At 61.1% G+C, this 21,100-nt stretch overlaps 4 protein-coding genes across 13 annotated transcripts; 2 read left to right on the forward strand and 2 right to left on the reverse strand.

The window, feature by feature from the left end:
• Positions 1-12: 12 nt before the first annotated feature.
• Positions 13-3,741, forward strand: ENKD1 (enkurin domain containing 1). Of its 2 annotated transcripts, XM_006748970.3 has the most exons (8): positions 13-105; positions 308-407; positions 509-703; positions 1,245-1,417; positions 2,652-2,777; positions 2,876-3,039; positions 3,140-3,276; positions 3,367-3,741. In XM_006748970.3, the coding sequence occupies exons 2-8, from the start codon at positions 323-325 to the stop codon at positions 3,525-3,527; spliced, it is 1,041 nt and encodes a 346-aa protein (XP_006749033.2). In that variant the 5' UTR covers positions 13-105; positions 308-322; the 3' UTR covers positions 3,528-3,741. The 2 variants fall into 2 exon arrangements, with proteins under 2 accessions (XP_006749033.2, XP_030875934.2); XM_031020074.2 differs by lacking the exon at positions 2,652-2,777.
• Positions 3,742-3,921: 180 nt separating this feature from the next.
• On the reverse strand, positions 3,922-6,320 carry PARD6A (par-6 family cell polarity regulator alpha). Of its 2 annotated transcripts, none has more exons than XM_006748971.3 (3): positions 5,636-6,320; positions 5,044-5,266; positions 3,922-4,805 (listed from the first exon to the last, which is right to left on the reverse strand). In XM_006748971.3, exons 1-3 carry the CDS (start codon positions 5,696-5,698, stop codon positions 4,051-4,053), a joined length of 1,041 nt encoding a protein of 346 aa, XP_006749034.1. In that variant the 5' UTR covers positions 5,699-6,320; the 3' UTR covers positions 3,922-4,050. The 2 variants fall into 2 exon arrangements, with proteins under 2 accessions (XP_006749034.1, XP_006749035.1); XM_006748972.2 differs by having other exon boundaries at positions 3,922-4,802; positions 5,636-6,319.
• A 6-nt stretch (positions 6,321-6,326) lies between these two features.
• ACD (ACD shelterin complex subunit and telomerase recruitment factor) lies at positions 6,327-9,213 on the forward strand. The gene is made up of 12 exons (XM_006752470.3): positions 6,327-6,607; positions 6,690-6,826; positions 6,965-7,058; positions 7,141-7,217; positions 7,350-7,394; positions 7,506-7,540; positions 7,690-7,841; positions 7,921-8,017; positions 8,099-8,179; positions 8,347-8,717; positions 8,844-8,935; positions 9,022-9,213. Exons 1-12 carry the CDS (start codon positions 6,509-6,511, stop codon positions 9,098-9,100), a joined length of 1,359 nt encoding a protein of 452 aa, XP_006752533.2. The 5' UTR covers positions 6,327-6,508; the 3' UTR covers positions 9,101-9,213.
• Positions 9,171-21,021, reverse strand: CARMIL2 (capping protein regulator and myosin 1 linker 2). Of its 8 annotated transcripts, XM_081806449.1 has the most exons (39): positions 20,683-21,009; positions 20,352-20,446; positions 20,207-20,257; positions 19,926-19,988; positions 19,697-19,821; positions 19,480-19,571; positions 19,208-19,278; positions 19,017-19,090; positions 18,828-18,903; positions 18,661-18,749; positions 18,443-18,537; positions 18,279-18,365; positions 18,091-18,203; positions 17,911-17,988; positions 17,705-17,781; positions 17,499-17,603; positions 17,237-17,306; positions 17,014-17,095; positions 16,817-16,913; positions 16,666-16,723; positions 16,350-16,522; positions 16,007-16,169; positions 15,824-15,925; positions 14,658-14,786; positions 14,457-14,570; positions 14,147-14,307; positions 13,974-14,061; positions 13,646-13,798; positions 13,460-13,526; positions 12,753-12,982; positions 11,806-11,906; positions 11,360-11,723; positions 11,155-11,277; positions 10,557-10,593; positions 10,318-10,389; positions 10,007-10,228; positions 9,807-9,887; positions 9,437-9,514; positions 9,171-9,337 (listed from the first exon to the last, which is right to left on the reverse strand). In XM_081806449.1, the coding sequence occupies exons 1-39, from the start codon at positions 20,720-20,722 to the stop codon at positions 9,222-9,224; spliced, it is 4,212 nt and encodes a 1,403-aa protein (XP_081662575.1). In that variant the 5' UTR covers positions 20,723-21,009; the 3' UTR covers positions 9,171-9,221. The 8 variants fall into 8 exon arrangements, 7 of the variants coding, with proteins under 7 accessions (XP_081662575.1, XP_081662573.1, XP_081662574.1 ...); XM_081806447.1 differs by having other exon boundaries at positions 19,208-19,571; positions 20,352-20,537; positions 20,683-21,015; XM_081806448.1 differs by having other exon boundaries at positions 9,437-9,530; positions 19,208-19,571; positions 20,352-20,537; positions 20,683-21,015.
• Positions 21,022-21,100: the final 79 nt, after the last annotated feature.

The following is a 21,100-nucleotide window of genomic DNA, read 5'->3' on the forward strand; positions in this document are numbered from 1 at the left end:
GCTTTGCGCCAGGGGGCCTTGGCCCCTGACCTCGGGGACGGAAACTACTGTTGCCTGGCAACAGCAAGCCCGTGGGTTGTAGCAGCGGGCGGCAAAACTGCTCCGGTGAGTTCCTTGCCCGAGTGTTGCGAGGAAGGGGTCGCGAACTGGGCAGGAAAGTGGGTTAGGAGCGGAGGTGGCGAGCGCTGGCGGGGTCGGGCTGCGCGGCGGGGATCGGGAATGGAGGGCGCCGCTGGGGTCAGGGTCCGGGCCCAGGACCGGGGAGGAGGCACTGGGCTGAGAAAGGGGCCTCTGTGCACCGTTGCAGGGCAGCGACAGCGACATGTGCGAGGGCCCATCCCGCATCTCGGGGCCCATCCCTCCAGACCCTACGCTCTGCCCTGACTACTACCGGCGGCCGGCCTCGGGTGAGTTGGAGGGGTGCGGCGCGGCGGGGCGAGGCCCGAGCGAGGTTCTGGCTCCGCTCCACCACTGAGCTCCGCACTGAGCTCCCCGTCTGGCTTGTCAGCCCAAGGACGCCTTGAGGGAAACGCGCTGAAGCTGGACCTGCTGACTTCGGATCTCGATTTGGACGCCACCCCTCCGCGTGGCCCCCCCGTAGGTCCCGGAGCCAGAGAGATCTTGGAGCTTGGCCGGCGTGGCGTCGGGGGAGTGCTGCTGCAACTCGGGGGCATCTCCCTAGGCCCTGGGGCCTCTCCCAAGAGTAAGTTCAGACAGAAGGGGCAATGAGGCCAGTATGAGGTCAAACGCTGAGATCAAAACTGTTGCTTCTCCTTCCCAGATCTGGGTTCAGGCTTTGCCTCCCTGAGTGTCATTTTCCCCAACTATAGAAGGAGGGGGAAATGCACTTACTTCCTCACGGGAGAGGACTGAATGAAGTAGTTCCCAGGAACCCTAGTTCAGCTTAATGAATTCACGCATCAGCGAAACATTGTGTGTTGAGTGCCTCCTGCGTGCCCGCCCTGTAGGTGCTAGAAAAACAATAAACAAGTGAAGAGATGGATATAATATACAGGATGATTATTGGTGTACTTCACAATAAAAATGTAGAGAATAATCAAGGACAGAAGAAGATAATTACTATGTCAGGAAGGGAATGTAGTGATGTGTATACTGTCTTAGATGGAGAGGTCAGGGAGATCTTTCTGTAGGAGGGCGGGTGTGGGCCCAGTGTGTGAACTCCAACTGGGAGTTGGATCTCCTGGGCTATATGTAGGGTAGAGTCTGGCAACATCTTTTTCCAGGGAAGGACCGTAAAGACCATGAGAAGGAGAACCTGAAGCGGATCAGGGAGATCCAGAGGCGCTTCCGTGAGCAGGAGCGCAGCCGGGAGCAGAGCCAGCCCAGGCCCCTGAAGGCTCTGTGGCGCTCGCCCAAATATGACAAAGTGGAGTCCCGGGTCAAGGCCCAGCTGCAGGTACCTACCTTGGAGAGCCAGAAGCATTGTTCATCTTGTTGACTGATAGGCAGTTATACTCAGATCTGAGTTATGGGGAGGGATGAAAATCACAGGGGACTAGGGTAACAGGGGCTAAGAAATAGCTGATTTGCGCAGAGTCGGGCTGGGGTTTCCTCAGAAGTGGCGATGGCTGGGTGATCCTGAGGGGCAAGTAGGAATTAGGCAAGGGGAGAATGGAAGAGAACATTCTACTGAGATGGAACCTCACAGAAGTCCTAAGACCAGAGGGAGTGTGTGCAGTGGGATGTTGTGTACAGGGGAGAAGAGCATGATGCCAGGCTAAGAAGTCAGCTGGACCTACATCATAAAGGATCACATAATCCACTTTTCAGCCTTTCTTTCTTTCTTTCTTTCTTTTTTTAAGATTTTATTTATTTGAGAGAGAGTACGAGAGAGAGAGAGCATGAGCGGGGCGGGTGGGGCGGGGGGCAAGAGGCAGAGGAGAAGCAGGCTCCCCGCCGAGCAGGGAGCCCGATGTGGGGCTCGATCCCAGGACCCTGGGATCATGACCTGAGCCGAAGGCAGACACTTAACGACTGAGCCACCCAGGCGCCCCTCAACCTTTATTTCTAAGGGCAGTGAGAAGGGCAGGGGTACTGTGGTGGGATTCTTCAGTAGATAGTAGTACCATATCACTATCCAGAGTCCTCAGAAGGAGGAGCAGGATTGAGAGAAAAGACAATAAGGTCATATGCAAATTTGTTGAAACTGAAGCATTTGTGGGACTCCCAGGGGGTTGGGAGTGTGTCCAGGAAACAGATGGAGAGTCAGGTCTGGATCTGAAGAGTGAGACCCAGGAGTTATTGAGGATTAGGCTGATGACAGTGAGACCAGGGAAGTGACCCTGGATTTGAGGGCTTGGAGGCCAGCTATGAGTGACCTTGGTGGGGTCAGAGCCAGGAAGCTTGGCCAGGAAGGAGAGAAAAAGGGAATGGTAGCCAGAGCTAGGACTGGTTTGTTGTTTTCCTTAAAATGTGAGAAGGAGGGGTGGTTTGTTGTTCTCCTAAAGATGTGAGAGACCCACATATTTAAATGCTCATGGATAGAAGTGTTCCTTCAAGAGGGAAGAGGCCCATAGGGCTGGAGATAGAGAAGTATCCTCACAGGCAGAAGGAACAGAAGCTCACGCTATGGCTGGCTTAAGACCCTGACTTCAGCTTGACTGATTCCTCTGCTGTGCCCTGCCCTCCAGGAGCCCAGCCCTGCCTCTAGAACAGAGCCTGCCCACTTCCTGCGGGCACACTCCCGCTGCGGCCCTGGGCTCCTGCCACCCCGTGTCCCCAGCCCTCAGCTAACCCCACCAGGCCCCAGTGCTAAGGTGAGAGGATGGGTGGGGGCTGGGGGGGCAGAGATCTTGAGGGGTTCAGGAGCACATCACGGTGCTGTCTACCCCATCGTGCTTGCCGTGTCCTGCAGGGACCAGGCCTGGGTGTGGACTTCATCAGCCACAATGCCCGCACTGCCAAGAGGGCCCCCCGGAGGCACTCCCGCTCACTGCAGGTCCTGGCTCGAGTGCTGGAGCAGCAGCGGCAAGCCCAAGCGCACTATGATGCCACGCAGAAGGGCCACATGCCCCATTAGTAGGTCCCACTGCTCAACACCTAGGGTGAAGGGTGCCTCTGGAGGGTGGGAGGCAACCTCTGCCCTAGGACCACCAACTCTGAGCCTGTGCGTCTGCAGTTTATTGGAACGCAGGGATCTGTGGCGGCGGGAGGCTGAGGCCCGCCAGCAGAGCCAGCCGGACCCTGCCATGCCCCCTGGCCACACTCGCATGCCTGAGAACCAGAGGCTGGAGACACTGAGCAATCTGCTCCAGAGTGAGTTCGTGGGCAAGGGGTTGGGGATGGGGAACCCAGTGGGGACCATGCAGCCCTGCCTGGCACTCACTGTTCCTGGGCCCCTTGTAGGCCAGAGCCAGTTGCTACGTGAGCTGGTCCTGCTGCCTGCTGGGGCAGATTCACTCAGGGCCCAGGGCCACCGTGCTGAGCTGGACCGGAAGCTGGTGCAAGTAGAGGAAGCCATCAGGATCTTTTCCCGCCCCAAGGTCTTTGTGAAGATGGATGCCTGAGCCCTCTTATGGGGGTAGTTATGGGGGTCCTCACTGAGAATCGCCACATGGTTGCAAAGGGCAGGATGAGGCCCCATCATAGAACGGAGTCTGAAGACAGGAGCAGTGGGGTGGGCAGTTTCCCCAGAGCACTCTTCCCAGCCACTGGTGGCTGTAGAAGGGCAGCCCAGCCTCTTAACCCCTTTGTCAAAATTAAACCTTTTGTACACAGTAAGGTTTGTTTACATAAGAGCTTTTTCTTACCCTAGAAATGCCAAGTCTGGTGTCCCTCCTGCTGCTTGAGTGCAGGAAGGTCTCTCTGTTGTCCTTACCACTCCTGCCTCGTATCCAGGGCAGAAGGCAAAATTGTGAGACCAAGGAGGACATTAAGGCTGGGACACAGAAAGACCATGACTGCATTTGTAGAAAACCTTTAATGTTCCCCAGACTGAGAGGGCCCTGTGAGCAAGCTTAAAACCCCCACTGGGGAAGTCCCTGCCATGTCCCAGCAGCCTGGAGTGGCAAGGGGCTGCGTCCTTGCCTGTCAGAGGCTAAAGCCACTACCATCTCCTCGCATGCTACTCCCCCATCCAGAGCTGGCCCGCTCCTGATCATCCAGGGAGGGCAGAGAGCTTCGGGCACCAGGAAGTAGATGGCCCTGGCGCAGGTCCCAGCATGGAGGCCCCTTAGACAGCCCATTGGAACAGGGAGGCTGGCGGTTCTCAATGACCAGATCACTGCTGTCATCGTCGCTGTCAGCCTCAGTAGGCCCAGGCCCAGCAGAGGGAGGCCCTGACAGACGCCCAGATGCCCCACGCACCACATTATTGCGCTGATTGGCTGGCTTGACAGTGACAATGAGGTTGTGGCTGTTGGCGACCATCATGTCCGTCACTTGGTCCAAGGTCTTCCCAGCCACCTCAATACCATTGACCTCGAGGATCTCGTCACTGACTGCCAGCAGCCCTGTACTCTCAGCCAGGCCCCCTCGTACCAGGCGGGAGATGAAGATGCCTGGAACCCGTTCCAGGCCCTGGGGAGCTACACGTACACTCATGCCATCTCGGATGTAGAAACCCAGGGGGCGGTCGGAGCCATGCTTGTGCAGGCGCACCCGTCGGTGGGTCTCAGGCAGTAGGTCCACATCTATGACTGAAGAAACCTGGCGGAAATCTTGGGGCAGGCTGATTAGTAGGGGTGGCCGGGTGCGCAGGGGTGCCACTGGCCGAAGTAGAAGCCCTTTCTTGCGCCGCTGCAGAGAGTTGGAGGCAAAGGCCAGGCCACTGGAGTCAGCTTCTGCTGCAGGAGAAGGGGGGTGCTGAGATCAGAGACCCTGCTCTCCCACGTGGGCCCTTTTCCCTCAGGCCCAGGCCTGGGGAAGGGGGCACTGTAGCTATTTCCTACCACTTGGAGGTCAGGCCAAGGGCAGGGACTGCAGAGGGTGAAGCCTGGACGCCCTGGGCATGGGCTAACCCTTGTAGACCTGCCCTGTAGTCCTACCCCACAGAGGCTGCCCACTGTACCCCATCCTCCTCACCCCGCTTCTGTACTAGCAGGCGCAGCGGTGGGGGCCCGCTGGCCAGGGCCCGGTGCAGGCTGTCGTCGTTGGTGAGGGGCAGTAGGTCGCCGTGAGCATCTGTATAGCCAAGCAGCACGTCCAGGCCCGGGATCTGGTGCACTGCACGCAGCAACCGCGAAAACTCTTGGAAGCCACTCACCGATGCGCGGGGCAGCGCGAAGCGTCGGAACTCAGCATCAAACTGGAGGCAGGGGGTGGGTGAGAGGAGGGGTCAGGACAGAGCCCGTACCTTTTCCCACCACAGGTCCGAGGGTGTTAGAGGTCGGAAAAGGCTGTTGTTACGGCTGCAGCAGGCTGCAGCTCCAGTACAAGGGACGCTGTCCAAGGTCTTCTCCCCTCCCTCCAGGTACCAAGGCCACAGAGGGACTCTAGAGGCCGGCAGTGGAAGGAGGATGGATGGAGGAAAGCGAGAGGAAAGGCCGGAGAATGGGACATGAATGATGGAGGCGAGAAAAAAGGTGGTGGGGACTAAGAAGCTAGGAAAGGGGAGAATAAGGGAATTGGAAGCGCCTAGGGCCGAGGCCGGAGCCGGGGCCAGAGGGGCCCTTACTTTGCTCTTCACCTCGACGATGTTGTCGGGACTGCGCGCCGGAGTCCTCTGCGGCCTGGCCATGGTGAGGCCGGGCGGGCCGGGGACGGTGCCCCAGGCGGCCCGCCGAGGCGCAGGTGCACAGCCCCGGCAGGCCGGCTCGTGCTGCCCCGCCCCTGGCGGTAGCACTCGCCCCGCCCTCCCATCCGGACCATGACGTCAAGGGGGCAGCGACAGAGAGTGGAACGCGGAGTCCACGTTTCCTAGGAAACGGAGATGGGGGCGGAGGCGTCTTCGTGTGCTCTTACGTCATTACGCTACGGCGCGCAAGTCTCTGGAGTCTGGGGGAGGGGTATGACCAATCCCAAGGGGAGGTTGAGGGAAGTGACATTTATTGAGTGTTGTCTATGTACTATTATTTCCATTGGCCTTACAACGTTACATGACTGCATGTTTTAGATGAGGAAACTGAGCCGTAAGTATTTGCTGAGCTCCGCGGGTTCACACGGTGTTGAACTGGCTTTGAGCCAACTCGCTTGACCACTCCTGGCCACAGCCTCAAGCCCCGGATCCCTCCCTCTCCATCCGAGCCAGCCCTTGGCCTCATCCTTCCCGGTGTCACGGGAGTCTTAGCGAACGGCCCAAACGCCGGGCCGCTGCTCGGAGACACCCGGGTAAAACCAAGCAGGTTTGCAAGCCATCCTACCCCACAAAAGTCTGCACGCAACTGTCCGAACAACACGGCTCGTGCGCACGCGCGGGCACGCATGTGGGCGGGGCCTCGACCTTGGGTCCCGCCCAGCCACGGTACGCTTCCTCTTCCGACGAGAGGCGGGGCCCCGGCGTCCGCGGGAAACCCAGGCTAGTGGTTCTTTGCTGGGGGCAGCTGCGGGAATGGCAAGCTTGGGGAGCTTGGTCCTGCGGCCTTGGATTCGAGAGCTGGTCCTGGGGTCAGATGCACTCTCAAGTCCGCAGGCGGGGCAGCTGCTCGAGGTGAGTCCCCCACGCTTCTCAGGGCTCGGAGACCAGGGCAGGGCCCGAGGGCGGTGGGATTGACGCCAGTCGACGCCGTCAGGTGCTGCAGGAGGCCGAAGCCCCCGGCCCGTCCCGCGCCCCTGACCCGTCTGAAGTCGCGGCCGCGCTGCTTGTGTCTGACGGGACCCACAGTGTCCGGTGCCTAGTGACGCGGGAGGCCCTGAACGCCTCGGACTGGTGAGAGAGGCGGCGCGGGGCCTGGGGAAATCCGGGTCTCCGGGAAGAACGCGAGGCTTGAGCCGGAGGTGCGCGGGTCGCAGGCGGGCGGGGCTGTTTTCGAGCGAGCTAAGGCCGTGACGGTCGCGCTCGCGGCAGGGAGGAGAAGGAGTTCGGCTTCCGAGGGGCAGAAGGCCGGCTGCTGCTGCTGCAGGATTGTGGGGTCCGCGTCCAAGTCGCCGAAGGCGGCGCGGTGAGTAGTGAGGCTGGCTTGGGTGGGTTAATGAGCCTGACTCCGTGACAACTCCTAAAACCTGCCCCTGAACTCACTTCAGCCCGCTGAGTTCTACCTCCAGGTGGACCGCTTCAGCCTGCTGCCCACAGAGCAGCCCCGGGAACGGGTGATTGGTTGGTAAGTGATGCCTGCCCCCACCAGCTGCTTCTCCCTACCCACGCCTGGCTGCCGTTGGTATAGGTCTTTTGGGTGGGAGGGCTCAGGCCCCTAGTAACAACGTTGCCTACTGCTCTCTTTTTTTGTCCTCAGCAACCAGGACCCGGATGTGCAGAAAAAGCTCTTTGACTGTCTGGAGTGAGTATGGAATTGGGTTCTTCAGTCAAGTGTGGCTGTGCCAGGGGATGGCAAATGTGTGTAGACAGGCCTCAGGATTGTTCCTCAGGCTTGTCTTCTCTGTTTCTATAGGGAGCACCTTTCAGAGTCCATCTCCCCCAGTGCAGGTACTTACAGGGGTTGGCCAGTGACCCTAACTTCCGTGGAGTGACCTCCCAGTCATCACCTCTTGCTTCCTTAGTAAGCTCTTCTCCCTACTCACCCTTCCCTTCCTTCTCTCTAAGTTTTGGCCCATCCTCTGGTCCCCTGCCCTCAGGCCTTTCACTGTCCCAACTTCTGGATGAGGTGCAGGAGGACCAGGAGCATCGGGGGGCGCTAGTGCGCCTGGCTGAGAGCTGTCTGATGCTGGCAGGCCCTTGCACAGCACCCCCCCTCACCCGCTGGGCCTCCTCCCGCCTTAGGGCCACGGTCAGTCTGGGGCTTCCCTTGGGGAGTGTCAGGGTGAGGAGTTGGGCAAGGGCTGTGCTGAGAGTTTATGTCCCCACAGGGAGAAGCTGTGTACACAGTCCCCAGCTCATGGCTGCACATCTCTGAGAATGACCAGCGAGTTCTGAGCTCTCTGGGCCCAGGGCAGAGGGCACAGGGTAAGGAGGACTGGAGAGGGGAAGAGGGAGTACCTGGGGGCCCAGTGCTCACAGTGCTAATAAGCTCCCCCTGACCCTCAGGCCCTGAGCTGCCCCCACCAGACCCAGCTGTGCAGGACCTATCGCTGACCCTCCTCTCTCCTTCCTCACCTACTTCCTCAGGTAAGGTGGTGCTAGGCCACAGGCATTCACTGCTGTCAGCCAGGTTCCCAGGCTGCTGCAAAGGTTGCACACCCAGGTGGGGGATGAACACAGTCCCTGGAGGCCTGCCTAAACTCATGGGCCACTGAGCTGAGAGGGCTGTGCCCAGTCAGTCCCCTCCTTCCCAGGAACCCCAGCTTTATCCAGCCACATGTCCTCAGAGGAGAGCGGTGCCAGCATCAGCCTTCTGCCTGCCCTGTCCTTGGCTGCTTCAGACCCAGTGCAGAAGGGCAGCTCCCAGGCTGTACCAGCCATCTGTTCAGCCCCTGGCCCCCGGCCCCCCAGCTCCCCACACCCTAGTCATGTACCCAGTTCCCCACTCCTGAGCTGCACCCCAAGTCTGTCACCCCTGGGCCATGTACCCAGTCATCAGGCCATTGTGACCAGGGCCCAGAAACCTAGCCTGGAGTTCAAGGAGCTAGGGTTGCCCCCCAAGAAATGGCAGCACTCTGCAAGGACAAAAACAAGCACAGGAGCCCTGGAGTCCAGCCCTGTTTGGGTGAGCATACATGGATAGTAAAATGGGGGAAGCCTTGGGTGGAGCTGGGAGTAGCGGTGGGGGGGTAGCCTTGGATGGGGTTAGGGGTCCTTACTGGCCCCTCTCCGGATACCACACCACCTTCAGGACCCTCCAAAGAGGCATCGTGATGGTTCTGCCTTCCAATATGAGTACGAGCCACCCTGCACCTCCCTCTGTGCCCAGGTCCAAGCTGTCAGGTGAGTGCCTAGGGCTGCCCCTATGCTTTCAGTCACCAGTCCCCATCCCCATCCCCGTTGACCTACAGCCATGGTTTTCTTCCCAGGCTCCCTCCCCAGCTCGTGGCCTGGGCCTTGCACTTTCTGATGGAACCACAGCCGGATTCTGAGCTAACCCAGGTGTGAGGGAGCATGGGGGAGGATGTATGCACACAGATCCATGCCTGGGATAGACAAACAGTGCTCCACACTCTGCTCCTTTGAGTTTTTTAATAAAATAATCTCATGCGGCAGGAAAAGGAGAGGGTCAGGGGTTGGGGCCGCCGCCTCTTTGGTCTGTGGCTGGGGAGGGTGGGTTTGGCTCAGGGCTGGAGGGCTCTGTAGGAGGCAGTGGGGGCAGAGGTTGGGCTCCAGGGCCAGATCCTGCAAGGGGAGGAGGAAGGGAGAGGAGGGGTCAAGACTGGACCAAGCAGTCCTGCCCCCCCGCGCCCCCCCTCGCAGCTGGCCCCAGCCTCCTCTTACCGAGGCTTGGAGATGAAGGTGCCTCAAGCTTTGGTCTCCGCTTGAGGACAGGGGAGCGCTGCAGCCGCAGGGGCCGTTCTGAGACACACAAAGACTTGGCAGGGGAGGGGGCAGTTTTGCTAGGGGCTTGCTGCCTGTTCCCAAGCCTTCCCCTGCATCCTCCCACCCCCGGGCAGAAGTCACTCTTTCTGGAGGTGGAGTCAGGGCTAGGAGGAAGGGTTTGGCAGCCCCTTGCTCCAAGCCTTTGGGCTCCTTGATTTCTCAACCCCTTCCCTCACTGGTGGCCCCCTCCAAAGACCAGAGCCACAAAGAGTCTACCCTCCCCCATCTCCTCCTGCACTCAAGCACAGAGAGAGGTGTCCCCCCTCACCAACAGGGGCCTGGAGCTGGTCCTCATGCACAGACACTGCTCGTCGCCCTGCTGAGAGAGGCCTCGGCCTCAGCTGGCCATCTGGGGGAGGCCAGGATATCAGGGTATGGTCTGGACAGCTATCCCGACCCCAGCCCTTGCCTCCCTCCTGTCAGGGTCCCCAGCCCCGTATTGGAGTGGGGCCTAGGGTGCCCGCTTACCTTCATTCCTGGGGCCCAAGCAAGGGTCCTCAGGGAGGCCCAGGCTGTCTGGGGAGGGGCTGGCTCTTTGTGGGCTGGGGCTGGGACAAGGGGAGGGGGGGCCGGGACCGTCCTGTTGGCCCCAGCCACGGCCCCTAAGCTCTGCATTCAGCTGTTGCCCCAGTGTCTTCCAGCTGGTAGACTCAGGCCCTTGACCCTCCGGACCAGGTCTGCACGAGGGGTCTGCAGGGAGAATGGTATGAGCCTAACCAGTGGTCTGACAACCACCCCCCCACCGTTGCATGTCCCCCAACACAGTCCGTGGCCCTTACCAGCAGACACAGAGTGGGTGCGGGACTTGATCGAGATGGGAGGGGCCTCTGCAGAACTGTCCATAATGTCACCTGCAACGCAGGCCTGGGGGTTCAGGCACCAGCCCTTGGGAGTGAGGGGAAGAAAAACCTGGCCTCTTCCCCTTGTCCCCCCAGGAGAGCCAATGCCTTGGAGACTAGCTCCCTAAGGCCAACTCCCTCACCAAAGCTGTACTGCCCTAGCACAGGGTCCCACTTACCATCCGAGCCAGCCTTCTTGATCTCTCCATCCTTGCTCTGTAGGAAACAGGGAAGTCAAGCTCAGTTTTGCCCTCACTCTAGTCTTGTTCTGTCTTCATTCTTGTAACTACCAGTAAATGCCCACCAGGAGATGCTGGGATGGGTGAAGAGGAAACTGATGTAACCCAGGGGTGGTGATGAGAGGCTGAAAGCAGCTCCCAACAGAGGAATGCGTGACAAGGCCCTGAGATGCACCGGGTGGAGCACAGCAAGATGAAAGCAGTGACCAGGGCTAAGGCCTTGGGGTGGGGTTAGGAGGCAGGGCAGGGTCTTGAGAGGAAGTCCCTGGAGGATTTGCTGTTTCAAATGCAGGTGACAAGGTCAGGGTTCTGTTCGATCTACAGCGGAAGGACCGTCCCAGCTCCAAGGAGGAGGTAGCAGGGGCCAGGGCAGAAGCCAGGAAGGAAGGAAGGCTGAAGCTGAGGACTATTTTGAGGAGGAGGAGGTAGAACTGATAGCGTCGTGTGTCATGAGTCTCCTTCTGGTCACATATGTCACCCACAGACTGCCACATGTCACCTGCCCCCTCACTTTGCACTTGTGGCCCTCCCTACTTACTTGCTTCCTCTTGCCTTCGGTACTCCCGCTGCTTCTGCTCACGCCAATCCTCTGCAGCATCACTTGGACCCGCTGTTCGAAGGATGGGGCCAGCTCTGTGTCTCCCCGCTCCAGGGGCCGGCGCTGCGGACCGAGAAGCCCAAGTGGGGAGAGAGCCCACTGCCTCAGGCCTTGCAGAGCCCTCGCCCCATGTCCCCAGGCCTACCTTGTCAGGTCTGGCACCCAGTGTTTCTTCCTCCTCCTCAGCCGGTAGTAGTATCATTGAATAGGCTTTGCTTTCCCGAGTGTAACGAGGCCGGCTCCTGCGGGCAGGGTCAGGGCTGCTGGTGCCCCCCTCAGCCCCACCAGGTTCCTCCCCACGGCCGGGACGGGCTGGTGGCCGCAACAGGTCTCCGAGTGTGGTCTTCCGAGTGCGGGGAGCTGCCCCAGGGCTGGTCTCTAGATCAGTCCGTGGCCCCCGTGTTGAACGAGGCTTCTTGAAGGCAAAGAGGGTACCCAGCTTCTTTCGCAGTGTACGAGGAACAGGGGTGGCACTCCCCTCGTTGGCTGGGTCCTCTTCAGGGACCCAGCTGTGGGAACAGCCAGCAGTGAGTGGGAAGGCCCATGGAACAGCCCACCCTCTCCCACCCCCTACAACTGCCCCTTACTCACAGGCGATCCTGCTGGATCAGCCTTTTGGAGAAGAATTCCTCCACGCCCTCGTCCACGCGGGCACTGAGCCCATTCCCTTCCTGCGGCAGGGCTGGGGGCACCTGGGGGACACCATAGGGTCAAGACTGAGCACAACCATGAATTGTTTCCACCCCTTGTCTAGTAGCCTGGCCTGGGCAACTCCAGGACATGGGAGCTGGAGTGACCCTGAGGGGCTACTGCCAAACGTTCTTGTCCAACTGGTGGGCAGAGATGCTGGTTTCACGTATCCCCTCACCAGTAGTTGGCCCTGGACACATACACCCAGCCCACACCTGTTCTTGTCCCGTGGACTATCTACACTCCCTGAACCAGCAGGCTAGAACCCACAGGCCCCCTGGGTCACACATTCCCATTTGCCACCCCCTCTGCTCCAAACAGTTCCCCGCAGTACCCTCCACCCCCACCCGGCCTGCTGGCAGCTCAGCGGCGCCTGCTGCTGCGTCAGACCCTCTGGGGGGCCTCAGGCTGACTCTGCCTTCTGCCCTGTATCCACTGCCCCCACCAGTACCCAGCACACACAGATCTCCCCACGTAAACACCCACTGAACCTGCAGTAGAGGCAGGACTTGTCCCCACAGCCTGGGGCCCAGCATCAGACTGAAAGTAACCCTGGGAGAGGGAGGCTAAGATGGACACCCTCCCTCGCACATCCATCCATGCAGAGGGCCAACCCAAGATGCAGTCCTAAACTGAGATGTACCCCCAATGAAATCCACACACTCATGACCCTGCATGGGAACGGCCTGGGGAGAGGGTGGCCAGGAATAAACCAAGACACGGCAGTACGACCAGGTGGTCTCGGGCCCCTAAAATCCACCTCCCTAGCCGCCATCACTCCTGAGGAGCAGAAAAGCCACCCGTGACCCCAAATTTCACGAGCTCTAGAGTGGGGGAAGGGCGCTCACCTGGGGGCCCCCCGGCGGTGGCCGGTGGTGGTGCTGGCGCCGGGGCCGCGGCCGGGCCCGGGTCGGATGGCGCAGGGGCTGTCCAGCGGGTGGCAGGTCCATGCGAGGCAGTGGGCCGGCCTGGAGTCCAGGGGTGGCGGGGCTCGGAGAGCCACGCGCAGAAGGCCCCGCCTGCGGCTCTGCATCTTCCCCCGGAGCCGCCAGCTCGGGCTCCGGTTCCTCAGCAGCACCTAAGGGGAGAGCACCAGAAGAGCACCAAGCAGCAAACCCGGGGAGGTGGTGGTGGCAGCGGAGCTAGGGCGGCGGGGGACCCGCCCAGGGCGCGGGGAGGGGCCCGGCTACACCGCCCGCCCCCCGCCCCCCGCCCCCCGCCCCCTCCCCCCCCCACCGCTGTCCGTGGTGCTGAGCGCGGCCCCGAGCGGCGCGGCCCTGCGCTGCCGCCAAGCATGCGCATCCTGGGGTTAGAGAAAGGGGAAGGCGAATGGAGACAGTGTCCGGCTGCTGGTCTGCTCAGGTCCTGCTTCATGCGGACCATAGCAGACCCCAACCTGCGAACTGCACAGAGGGCCTGGGCTGGCTCAATCAAGGGTCAGGGAGTTCCTAGGACAAGACTAAATAAATGTGTCCACGTGTCCAAGTCCCCAGATCTAATGGAGAACTTTCAGCCCAACCTGGTTAACTCCCTTTCCCCCCAGGCCCTGACTTACTGTGAGTGGAGGGAACCTGGGGAAGACATTGGCTGGACTCAGGCCATTTCTGTGGAGGATTGTCATCCTAGTGGGGAGGGCAGAAACTCAGTCTGGGACACAGGCGAGCTGCCTCCCAGCCTTCCACACTTCATAATAAGATGGGAAGATCCAGAGTTCTAGGCCCAGAGTTCTGGGGCCACATACCTTCTGCTCCTCTTCATCCTCCTTTTCCTTCACCTCCTCACGGAAGAAAAGACCTTCCAATTCTCCAGGCCCAAGGGGGCTGGGCTCACCCCCATCCAGTGCTGGTATGGCAAGAGGCATTGCCACTGTTGCCTGCTGAGCCAGACTCTCCACCTACAATAATACCAGACACCCCAAAGATGGGCAGTTGGGCCTCAGCCATAGTCCCATCAGTCCTAAAGGAACCCTGAAATACCCCTGGGCTATATGACCCCAAAAGACATCATAGAACCCCTGCAAGGCAGTGGCCAGGTCAGTGTGTGTGTGCGCGCACACAATTCTCCCTCACCAGCCGATCCCGGGCTGCATTCAGCCCCTCCAGAGCCTGAGCCACAATGCTCTCTGCCAAAGTCCCTGTGACTGACAGCCGCATATCCCTGAGAGCAACAGAGAGCAAGGATTAATGGGCTATCTCTGCCCAGTCCCGTTCAGTCCAGTCCAGCCCAGGCCCATCCAGTCTACCTGAGCCTAGTGAAGGCATCTTGCAGCAGGTGCTCTGGGAGCAGCTCTGGGAGGCCCCTTGAGCCCAGCAGGACCCCCTCTAGCTGCTCCCTCCACCTGGGTCCCTGTAGCATCTGTGGGCAGAGGCTCCTTGTTGTGTCCAGTGTGGCCTGAGTGAAGTCCTGGGCAAAGACCAGAGCATGGAGAGTGTGGCCTGAGGCTACAACCCCCACAGAACATTCATGCAAGGGATATCACAGTCAAACTTACGCAATGGGGGTCAAGCCTATATATATATGGACATGGGGCTGGGGCAAGAGTACCATCTTACCTGAATATCCTTGCGGCAGACCTCGCCCACCTGTCCTAGGAGGCCCTCTAGCTTCTGCCGCAGCTGCCACTGATGACTTGGGGAGCTCCCAGCCTCATACAGAATTGGGAGAATCTGGAGGCCAAGGAAGAGAAGCTGCAAGTTGACACCTAATTAAGAGGGGAAGGGTCCTTGCAGCAGCGGTGGGGAAGGGGTGCTCACACTGAGAGAGAAGTTGGCATTTTGGATGGCATCCTCCGCCTGGTGCACAGCAGCTTCACCCTGAGGCCCAGCCCCACAGCCCAGTAGCTCCACATGCTCCTGCACTGACTGACACAGTTCATTCACTTCCTGGGGAGTGGGGGAGGCATGCATCAAGAATCAGTGCCATCCTAGCCCCCTCCAGCCTCCCAGACACTGACGGCTTCCTTCCCAGAGTCTCCAACAGGGTGGGTGAGCTCCTGAAGCCAATACTTTCAGGCCAGCCCCTCAGGAACCCTATCTGTTCAAGGAGGGCAAGCAGTGTCCCCTTTGGATCATTTTAGGGACTTTATATATCCTTCCTAAGTGTCCAGAATAGGAAGAAAAGGAGCTGTTAGTCTTTTCTATGTTTTAGAAGCTCAGTCTGCTCACTAGCCACATAGAGGACAGACTGAGGTGGGCAGAAATGGGAGTGAGGAGCCATGGACGAAGGACCTGGGAAGCAGGAGACATTTGGGGTGGGAGTGAGGAGCAGCGTGTTTGAGTTAGCAGGGATAGGACCAAGGAGGTCTGTAGGGGTTCTAATGTGGCCAGGAGAGACCTGGCCCAAACCTCTGTCCACAACACTTGGTGAGTGTGAGCACTGGTGAGAATGGGGTCTAGGGTAGAGAGAAGAGTGTGGGAGGTGATGACGTCACTTGAAGGTGTACAGAATGTGAAGCCCCTGCAGGGAGCAGTCAAGATGCCTCAGCTTTAAAGCCTGAGAACGAAGTGGGATTTGGGAAAGGATAGGTAGGAACATCTCATAAGGGCAAGGTAGTGGAGGAAGATGAAGTCAGAGAAAGGGTTGCTGGGTTGGGCCCCAGCAGAGGTCGGTGGAGAGGAGAGCCCTGCGAAAGGGAAGTCACAGATGGGGCTACAATCAGCTGGGGGTGGGGGGGAGAATTAAGGAAGGATTTTTAAATACCTCTCATCTTGAACAGGAGAGTCTACTTAAATGCTTTTAAAAGGCATCCAGGGGTGTTATTTGGGGGAGCTACCAAAAAGAGGGACTTGTCCTGGAGAGCATAATTCAGGCCCCCTAGCCCCAAGAAGGACGCTCAAACTCCTGGAGGATTCCAGGCGCAACATCTCTTCCCATCCCCTATCTTCTGTACCTACTCAAGGTTGAGGGAGGTGACACCAACCTGCTCCGAGGGGTCTGAGACTAGACAAGGTGGCTGCGGACGGCCGGTGCGGTCAGAAGAGGCATGGTCCGCACGGTTATTCCTCAAAAGACAGGCTTGGATCTGGGCATAAGGGATATTGAGAAGTGGTAGGAGGCGGGGCCACGGCACAGAGCAGGGCAGGGGAGGAGACAGGAACCCAACCTGATGTACTGCACGTGCGGTCAGTTCCGGGCGGCTGCGATGGGCCTGGGCCACGTCGTTCAGTGGCAGAGGCATGGCCTTTAGGCTGCGGTTCTGCTCCAGGGCCTCTGCCACGTCCAGCAGGCCCAGAGCAGATGTGTGGTTCCGGTCCCAGACCACAGACCTGGGCCAGGCCTGGCTTCAGTCAAGGGCGGAGCTCCGCAAGGCTCCACCCAAACCTGCTGGCCTTGTCCATTCACCTCGCGCCCCAGTCCCCAGCATTTGCCCCTCCACATTCAGCCCCGCCCCTTAACCCAGTAAGCCCCCCCCCGCCACGCCCTCCTCCCCCTCTGACCCCGCCCACCGGAGTCTTGTGTTGACCCGAAGTGCCTTGGCCAGCATTTTGGCACCGGCGTCCCCCATGGCGTTGCCGCTGATATCCAGAGCCATCAGGTTAGGATTGGTGCCGAGGGCCCGGAGCAGGACGCTAGTGGCCAGCTTCAGCCGCGACTCAGCCACGGACAGGGACTGCAGGGGCTGGAGGTAGAAGAAAAAAAAAAAGCGCCATTTGGGTTTGGAATCGGCGGTCAGCAAGGGGGGCAGGTTACAGGGTCTGAGAGAACAGGAGTCACAGGGGTCCGTCCATTGCCTGACGATCCCGCATGGTCCCAAGAACTCACACAGTCGTCATCCTGCATGAGCTGGACAATCCGGTGCAGGACGTCATCCAGGGTCTCCCTGTGGAGCAGGGGACGCGGTTTGGAAGGACCTGGGTAGGTGGTGGGTGGTGGGGTGCTGTCTGGGAGGTCCGGGAGTGGGATGGGGGCTCACTTGCACCGGACGTTGAAGTTCCTTCCAAGTGCCACATGTCGTAGGGACCGACTCCTCCCGATGGCCAGCACCAGAGTCACCATGTCTGAGCCAAAGCCTAGGGGTGGCTCGGGTCACGCATCAGGAGAGGCTGAGGGGGTGGGGATGGGGTGGGAAGTGGGTGGGCAGTGGGATCGTGGGTTTCGGGGCGGCCTCACCATTATCGGCCAGATCCAGGGAGCTCACTGCGCCAGCGTCACACACTAAGTCCTGTATCACCTGAGCGCCGGCTGAGCGCAGCTGAAGGTGGAAGGCGCGGCACGCTCAGACCAACGGGCCACAGGTGCGGAGGCTCAGGCGCCCTGTGGCCCGCGCTCCCGCCTCGCAGCCCCACTCCGCTGTGGGCCCACTGCCTGCTCACGTCCCAGGCCGGGCGCTCACCTCACAAGCGCTGAGGTCCAGGTGCAGGTCGCCCGTGTGCGTGTTGAGCGCGAGGCCTTCCAAAAGGGCCCTGGGAGGGGATGTTACAGGGGGTGGCGGGAGCTGGGAAAGGGGGCCCCAGGGCGCGAACGAATACCAAGAAGGAAGGGCCAGGATGCCGGGAGGTCACGGGAGTTGGGGGGGCGATAGGAGCGGGGTGAAGCTCCGGGGGGCCCCGGCCGGGGTGGTGGCCGCACACCTAGCCGTGGGCAGCGACACTGACCTGAGCGCGTCGGGCGGCAGCTTGCAGCCCGCCAGGCCCAGGTGCCGAAGCGTCCCCGCGCGGCTGAGGAAGAGTTGCAGCGCGGCGGGCGCAGCGCGGGACTTCCTGGGGTGGGCGAGCGGGAGGAGTGGGCTTCCGGGCGCAGGGAGGCGGCTCCCCGCAGTCTCTCCCCCACCCACACCCCCGCCCGGACCCGCCCCCCTTACGTGCGGGAGAAGACGTTCCTCGAGGCGTCCAGGTGGCTGAGGCTGGTGCAGCAGCCGCGGGCCAGCGCTGCGAACAGCTGCGGGAGGAGGGTGTGGGCTACACCGACGAAGGACAGAGCACCCCCCACCCCGCCCCCGGTCTACCCTCCGGCCTCGGGCCCGGCCACCGGCCCTACAGATCATCCCCCCACCGACCACCCTCTCACAGTGTCCAGGGCGGTTTCGGTGCCCGCGAGATTCAGAAACGTCAGAACATTAGGACGGCTCAGGAAACTATAGAGGCCCTGATGAGAGGACAGGGGTGGGAGGGAGTCAGGGATCACCTCACCAAGAGCTCCCTGACATCCCACTGCCCCCAGTCATTGCCTCCAAAGACAACCACTCACCCCATTGTCCTCCGAGGCCCCCAGCGCCCCAGGGTTCGCGGAAAGGTCTAAGTGGGTCAGGGCGGTGTCAAAGGCCACATTGGAAGCCAGTGCCCGGCCCAGAGACCTCATTCCTGGTGGCGGAGGACAAAGTGGCTCAGCAATCGGGCAGATCCACCCCCAAGCTGCCCCCGGCCTACCCCACCTACCTCGTGGTGTCAACCCTGTCTGCGCTAGGCTGAGTCTCCTTAGGGCTCCAGGACGATGCTCCAGGTGTCTGCTGAGAGCAGTCACGCCTAGGGAATGGGGGCAGCTGTGTGGCTCTCACCTCCTCCAGCACCAGCCCCCTGCGGTTCCCTAGGTTCAGCCATACCTCGGTCATCCAGCAGGTTCCCAGTGAGGCTAAGCTCCCGGAGGGCAGAGCTTGAGTGCCCTGCCAGTGCCTGGGCCAGTCGCCGGACAAAGTCTCTGGGGACCAGACCCCAGGCATGAGACTCTTGACCCTGGATTCCCATCTCCTCCCCAGGCCACAAGCCTCCTCATCCCAAGCTCCCAGACTCCTATCCCCAAGCCCTACCCTGTCCCCCTTACCCTCTCAGGCCACAGTTCTCCAGCACTAGCTCCTCCAGGTGGGACGACTGACTCATCATGTGCAGAATCTGCTCTGAGACCTCAAGGCTCTGAGAACCAGAGTGGGGCTCAGTGAGTTGCACCCTGGTCCCCGCACCCTGGGCTCCTCCCTGTCCCTATGCGCTCACCAGCTTCATGTCCACGCAGGAGAGGCACTGGAACCACAGGTTGTAGGACAGGGCGGCCACACTCAAGGCCAGGTCCCTGGGTGTGAGAGGGGGCAGGGGCAGAGTTCAGGGCTCTCCATGGAGAGGCCGGGGCTCAGGAATGTGGGTCATGGGATGTCCCTCCCTTCCCACCCTTGGCAGGCCACAGACCGACTGCCCAGATGGCTGAAGTCGCATAGGCTGAAGTGGCGGCAGCCTTGGCGATGGTAGATGGTGTCCACATCCTGGATGGGAAGAAGATGTCTCCCACCGGGCTTGGGGTCACCAGGGGGAAGGGGACCCGATGCACACGGGGGGATCAGATATCTCCAGAGCCCCCCCAGGGAGGGCCCTACTCTCACCCACTGAATCTCCTCTCGGAAAGGGAAGCCATTGTAGTCACACAGAGCCTCATAGGTCTCCAAGAAGCCACCTGGGGGAGGTGCCAGGGGTATAATGGGGTGAGGAGGAGAGAGACAGAAGGTCAGGGAGGGAGGAAGATCAGATCCGAGCTGGGTGGTGGCTGTGCTTGGAGTGACTCTGTTCAGTTTGGGAGACCCCCAATTCAGGGGTCTGGGGCTGCAGGATGGGGGGGGAGGCTGGAAGTCCTGGGTGGCCTTTTCTTGGCCCTCACCACAGGGGCTGCTGGGTGCAGTGTCCTCGGAGGGGCTGCTTCTCTCCAGCCGAGCCAGCATGGAGGGGGATGTGGGCCTCCGGAATAGCTTCCTGGGGAGGGGCAGAAGGGAGAAGGGACAAGGGACTTGTAGCCCCTGGGATGGGAGGCAACCCACTGGTGTCATCCAGAGCACTCCCGTGCTGCCCTCCTTCCCCCCGTAGTTGTTGGGCCTCACCCAAGGCTGGAGCGAGGGAAGACCTTCTTGATGGCTGCGGCAATGTGCTGGGCCAGCTGCTCCAGAGCAGCCACGCCAGGAAACTCCAGGACCAGCTCAGGCAGGGACTCTAGCTCAAAAGTCACCTGGGGTGGGATGGCAGCTGGGTTGGGCTCCACGTGCGGGCGCAGGTGGAAGGGGAGGCGAAAACCAGGCTGCAGGCCATGGGGTGGGGTATTAGCTGTCTCACCTGAGGGGGCGTCTCCTGCAGCGCCATGGCCTGGACCTCCAGGTAGCTGAATGTGCAGTCCACCTGTGGAGAGCCGGAGTCAGCTGGAAGCCTGGCCCTAGCCAAACCCCCCCCCCCCGCCCCGCCCCGGGATCCCAGTCCCCTGTGCGGCTGGGAGCTCAGAGGCAGCCCTGCCCGCGGGGGAGCCCAGAGCTCTGCGAAGGGCAGAGCCCACGGGACAACCCTCACCCAGGAAGCTACTGGAGGGCAGGGTGGGGTGGCAGTGAGCCCCTGGCACTCACCCTCAGGGGGAGGCAGGTGTGGAGCAGGTAGGCTCTCCATCGTAGCAATGCCTGGGGGGAGAGAGTGTCTGACGCCCTGGGCAGGCCAAGAGGCTCTTTTTGCCTGGGCCCCAGAAGCCCTCCCAGGCTCTACCCCCTGCCATACCAGGACATGACCTCGCTCAGCACCCTCCCGCTCTGGTAGCCAGGTTTTCAGCAGCAGCTCGGCCTCCTTGGGCCACAGGAACCTGGTGATCTCGCCTGTGGAACGGCAGCCTGCTGGGTGATTTGGTCCTCCCGCGGAGGGCAACGCATGCCCATGGTCTGTACCAGGCCTGTGGCCTGGGCTCATCTATGGGCCAGCAAGGAAGGAGTGGAGTGGGTGTGGGGGGCGCCAAGCTCTTCCGAGGAGCAGAGAGAACCGCTTGCAGGTGCTCCCCGGACGCTGGGTGTGCTCCGGCTCTGGAGCCAAGTAGGTGGGAAGGGCCCGCGCTCACCTCTCAGCTCACACGATATGCCGTCGGGGGTCTGGGCCATGGGGCCGGGCCGGGCCGGGCCGCCGGGCGGCCCCAGGAGCTCGGACGAGAAACAGTTGCGGGCGGGCGCGCACACAGGAAGCCTGGGGGCCCTGGCCCGCACGGCAGCCACCTGCTCCTCCTGCAGCGGAAGGTACGCGCTGCTTCCTGCCAGGCCGCCCCCAGCCCGGCTCCTCCCCGCCCCGGCCTCCGCGGGCCAGGAGACGTAGGAGGGGGGCAGAGTCCCAGCTGTCCGCCCGCTCTGTCGCGCAGGAGCTACTCTGGCAGGGCAGGCACGGGGTAGGACTTGGGTGGCAGGGACAGTCGCGCGTGTGGCGCGCGCCTCTTGCAGTTCCTAGCCCCCTACTTCCACCCCGCGCCGCAGTCCCTGCCGGGAGCA

Source organism: Leptonychotes weddellii, chromosome 16 (assembly GCF_054177405.1).
Source record: "Leptonychotes weddellii isolate Sample4059 chromosome 16, ASM5417740v2, whole genome shotgun sequence".
NCBI classification, from domain to species: Eukaryota; Metazoa; Chordata; class Mammalia; order Carnivora; family Phocidae; genus Leptonychotes; species Leptonychotes weddellii.

What these genes read in the sequence shown, in the direction of transcription:
- ACD (XM_006752470.3), top strand. Translation starts at nt 6,509, where the DNA reads ATGGCAAGCTTGGGGAGCTTGGTCCTGCGGCCTTGGATTCGAGAGCTG. An exon ending in CCTCCCGCCTTAGGGCCACG is followed by an intron (nt 7,842 to 7,920) that starts GTCAGTCTGGGG and finishes ATGTCCCCACAG; the next exon opens with GGAGAAGCTGTGTACACAGT. An exon ending in TGGAGTCCAGCCCTGTTTGG is followed by an intron (nt 8,718 to 8,843) that starts GTGAGCATACAT and finishes CACCACCTTCAG; the next exon opens with GACCCTCCAAAGAGGCATCG.
- PARD6A (XM_006748971.3), bottom strand. Translation starts at nt 5,698, where the DNA reads ATGGCCAGGCCGCAGAGGACTCCGGCGCGCAGTCCCGACAACATCGTC. An exon ending in TCGTCGAGGTGAAGAGCAAA is followed by an intron (nt 5,267 to 5,635) that starts GTAAGGGCCCCT and finishes CCCTGCCTCCAG; the next exon opens with TTTGATGCTGAGTTCCGACG. An exon ending in CCTGCTAGTACAGAAGCGGG is followed by an intron (nt 4,806 to 5,043) that starts GTGAGGAGGATG and finishes CTTCTCCTGCAG; the next exon opens with CAGAAGCTGACTCCAGTGGC.
- CARMIL2 (XM_081806447.1), bottom strand. Translation starts at nt 20,537, where the DNA reads ATGAGCCCAGGCCACAGGCCTGGTACAGACCATGGGCATGCGTTGCCC. An exon ending in CCGCACGTGCAGTACATCAG is followed by an intron (nt 15,926 to 16,006) that starts GTTGGGTTCCTG and finishes CCTTATGCCCAG; the next exon opens with ATCCAAGCCTGTCTTTTGAG. An exon ending in ATGCAGCCCGGGATCGGCTG is followed by an intron (nt 13,799 to 13,973) that starts GTGAGGGAGAAT and finishes GTATTATTGTAG; the next exon opens with GTGGAGAGTCTGGCTCAGCA.
- ENKD1 (XM_006748970.3), top strand. Translation starts at nt 323, where the DNA reads ATGTGCGAGGGCCCATCCCGCATCTCGGGGCCCATCCCTCCAGACCCT. An exon ending in GGGTCAAGGCCCAGCTGCAG is followed by an intron (nt 1,418 to 2,651) that starts GTACCTACCTTG and finishes CCTGCCCTCCAG; the next exon opens with GAGCCCAGCCCTGCCTCTAG. An exon ending in CACCAGGCCCCAGTGCTAAG is followed by an intron (nt 2,778 to 2,875) that starts GTGAGAGGATGG and finishes CGTGTCCTGCAG; the next exon opens with GGACCAGGCCTGGGTGTGGA.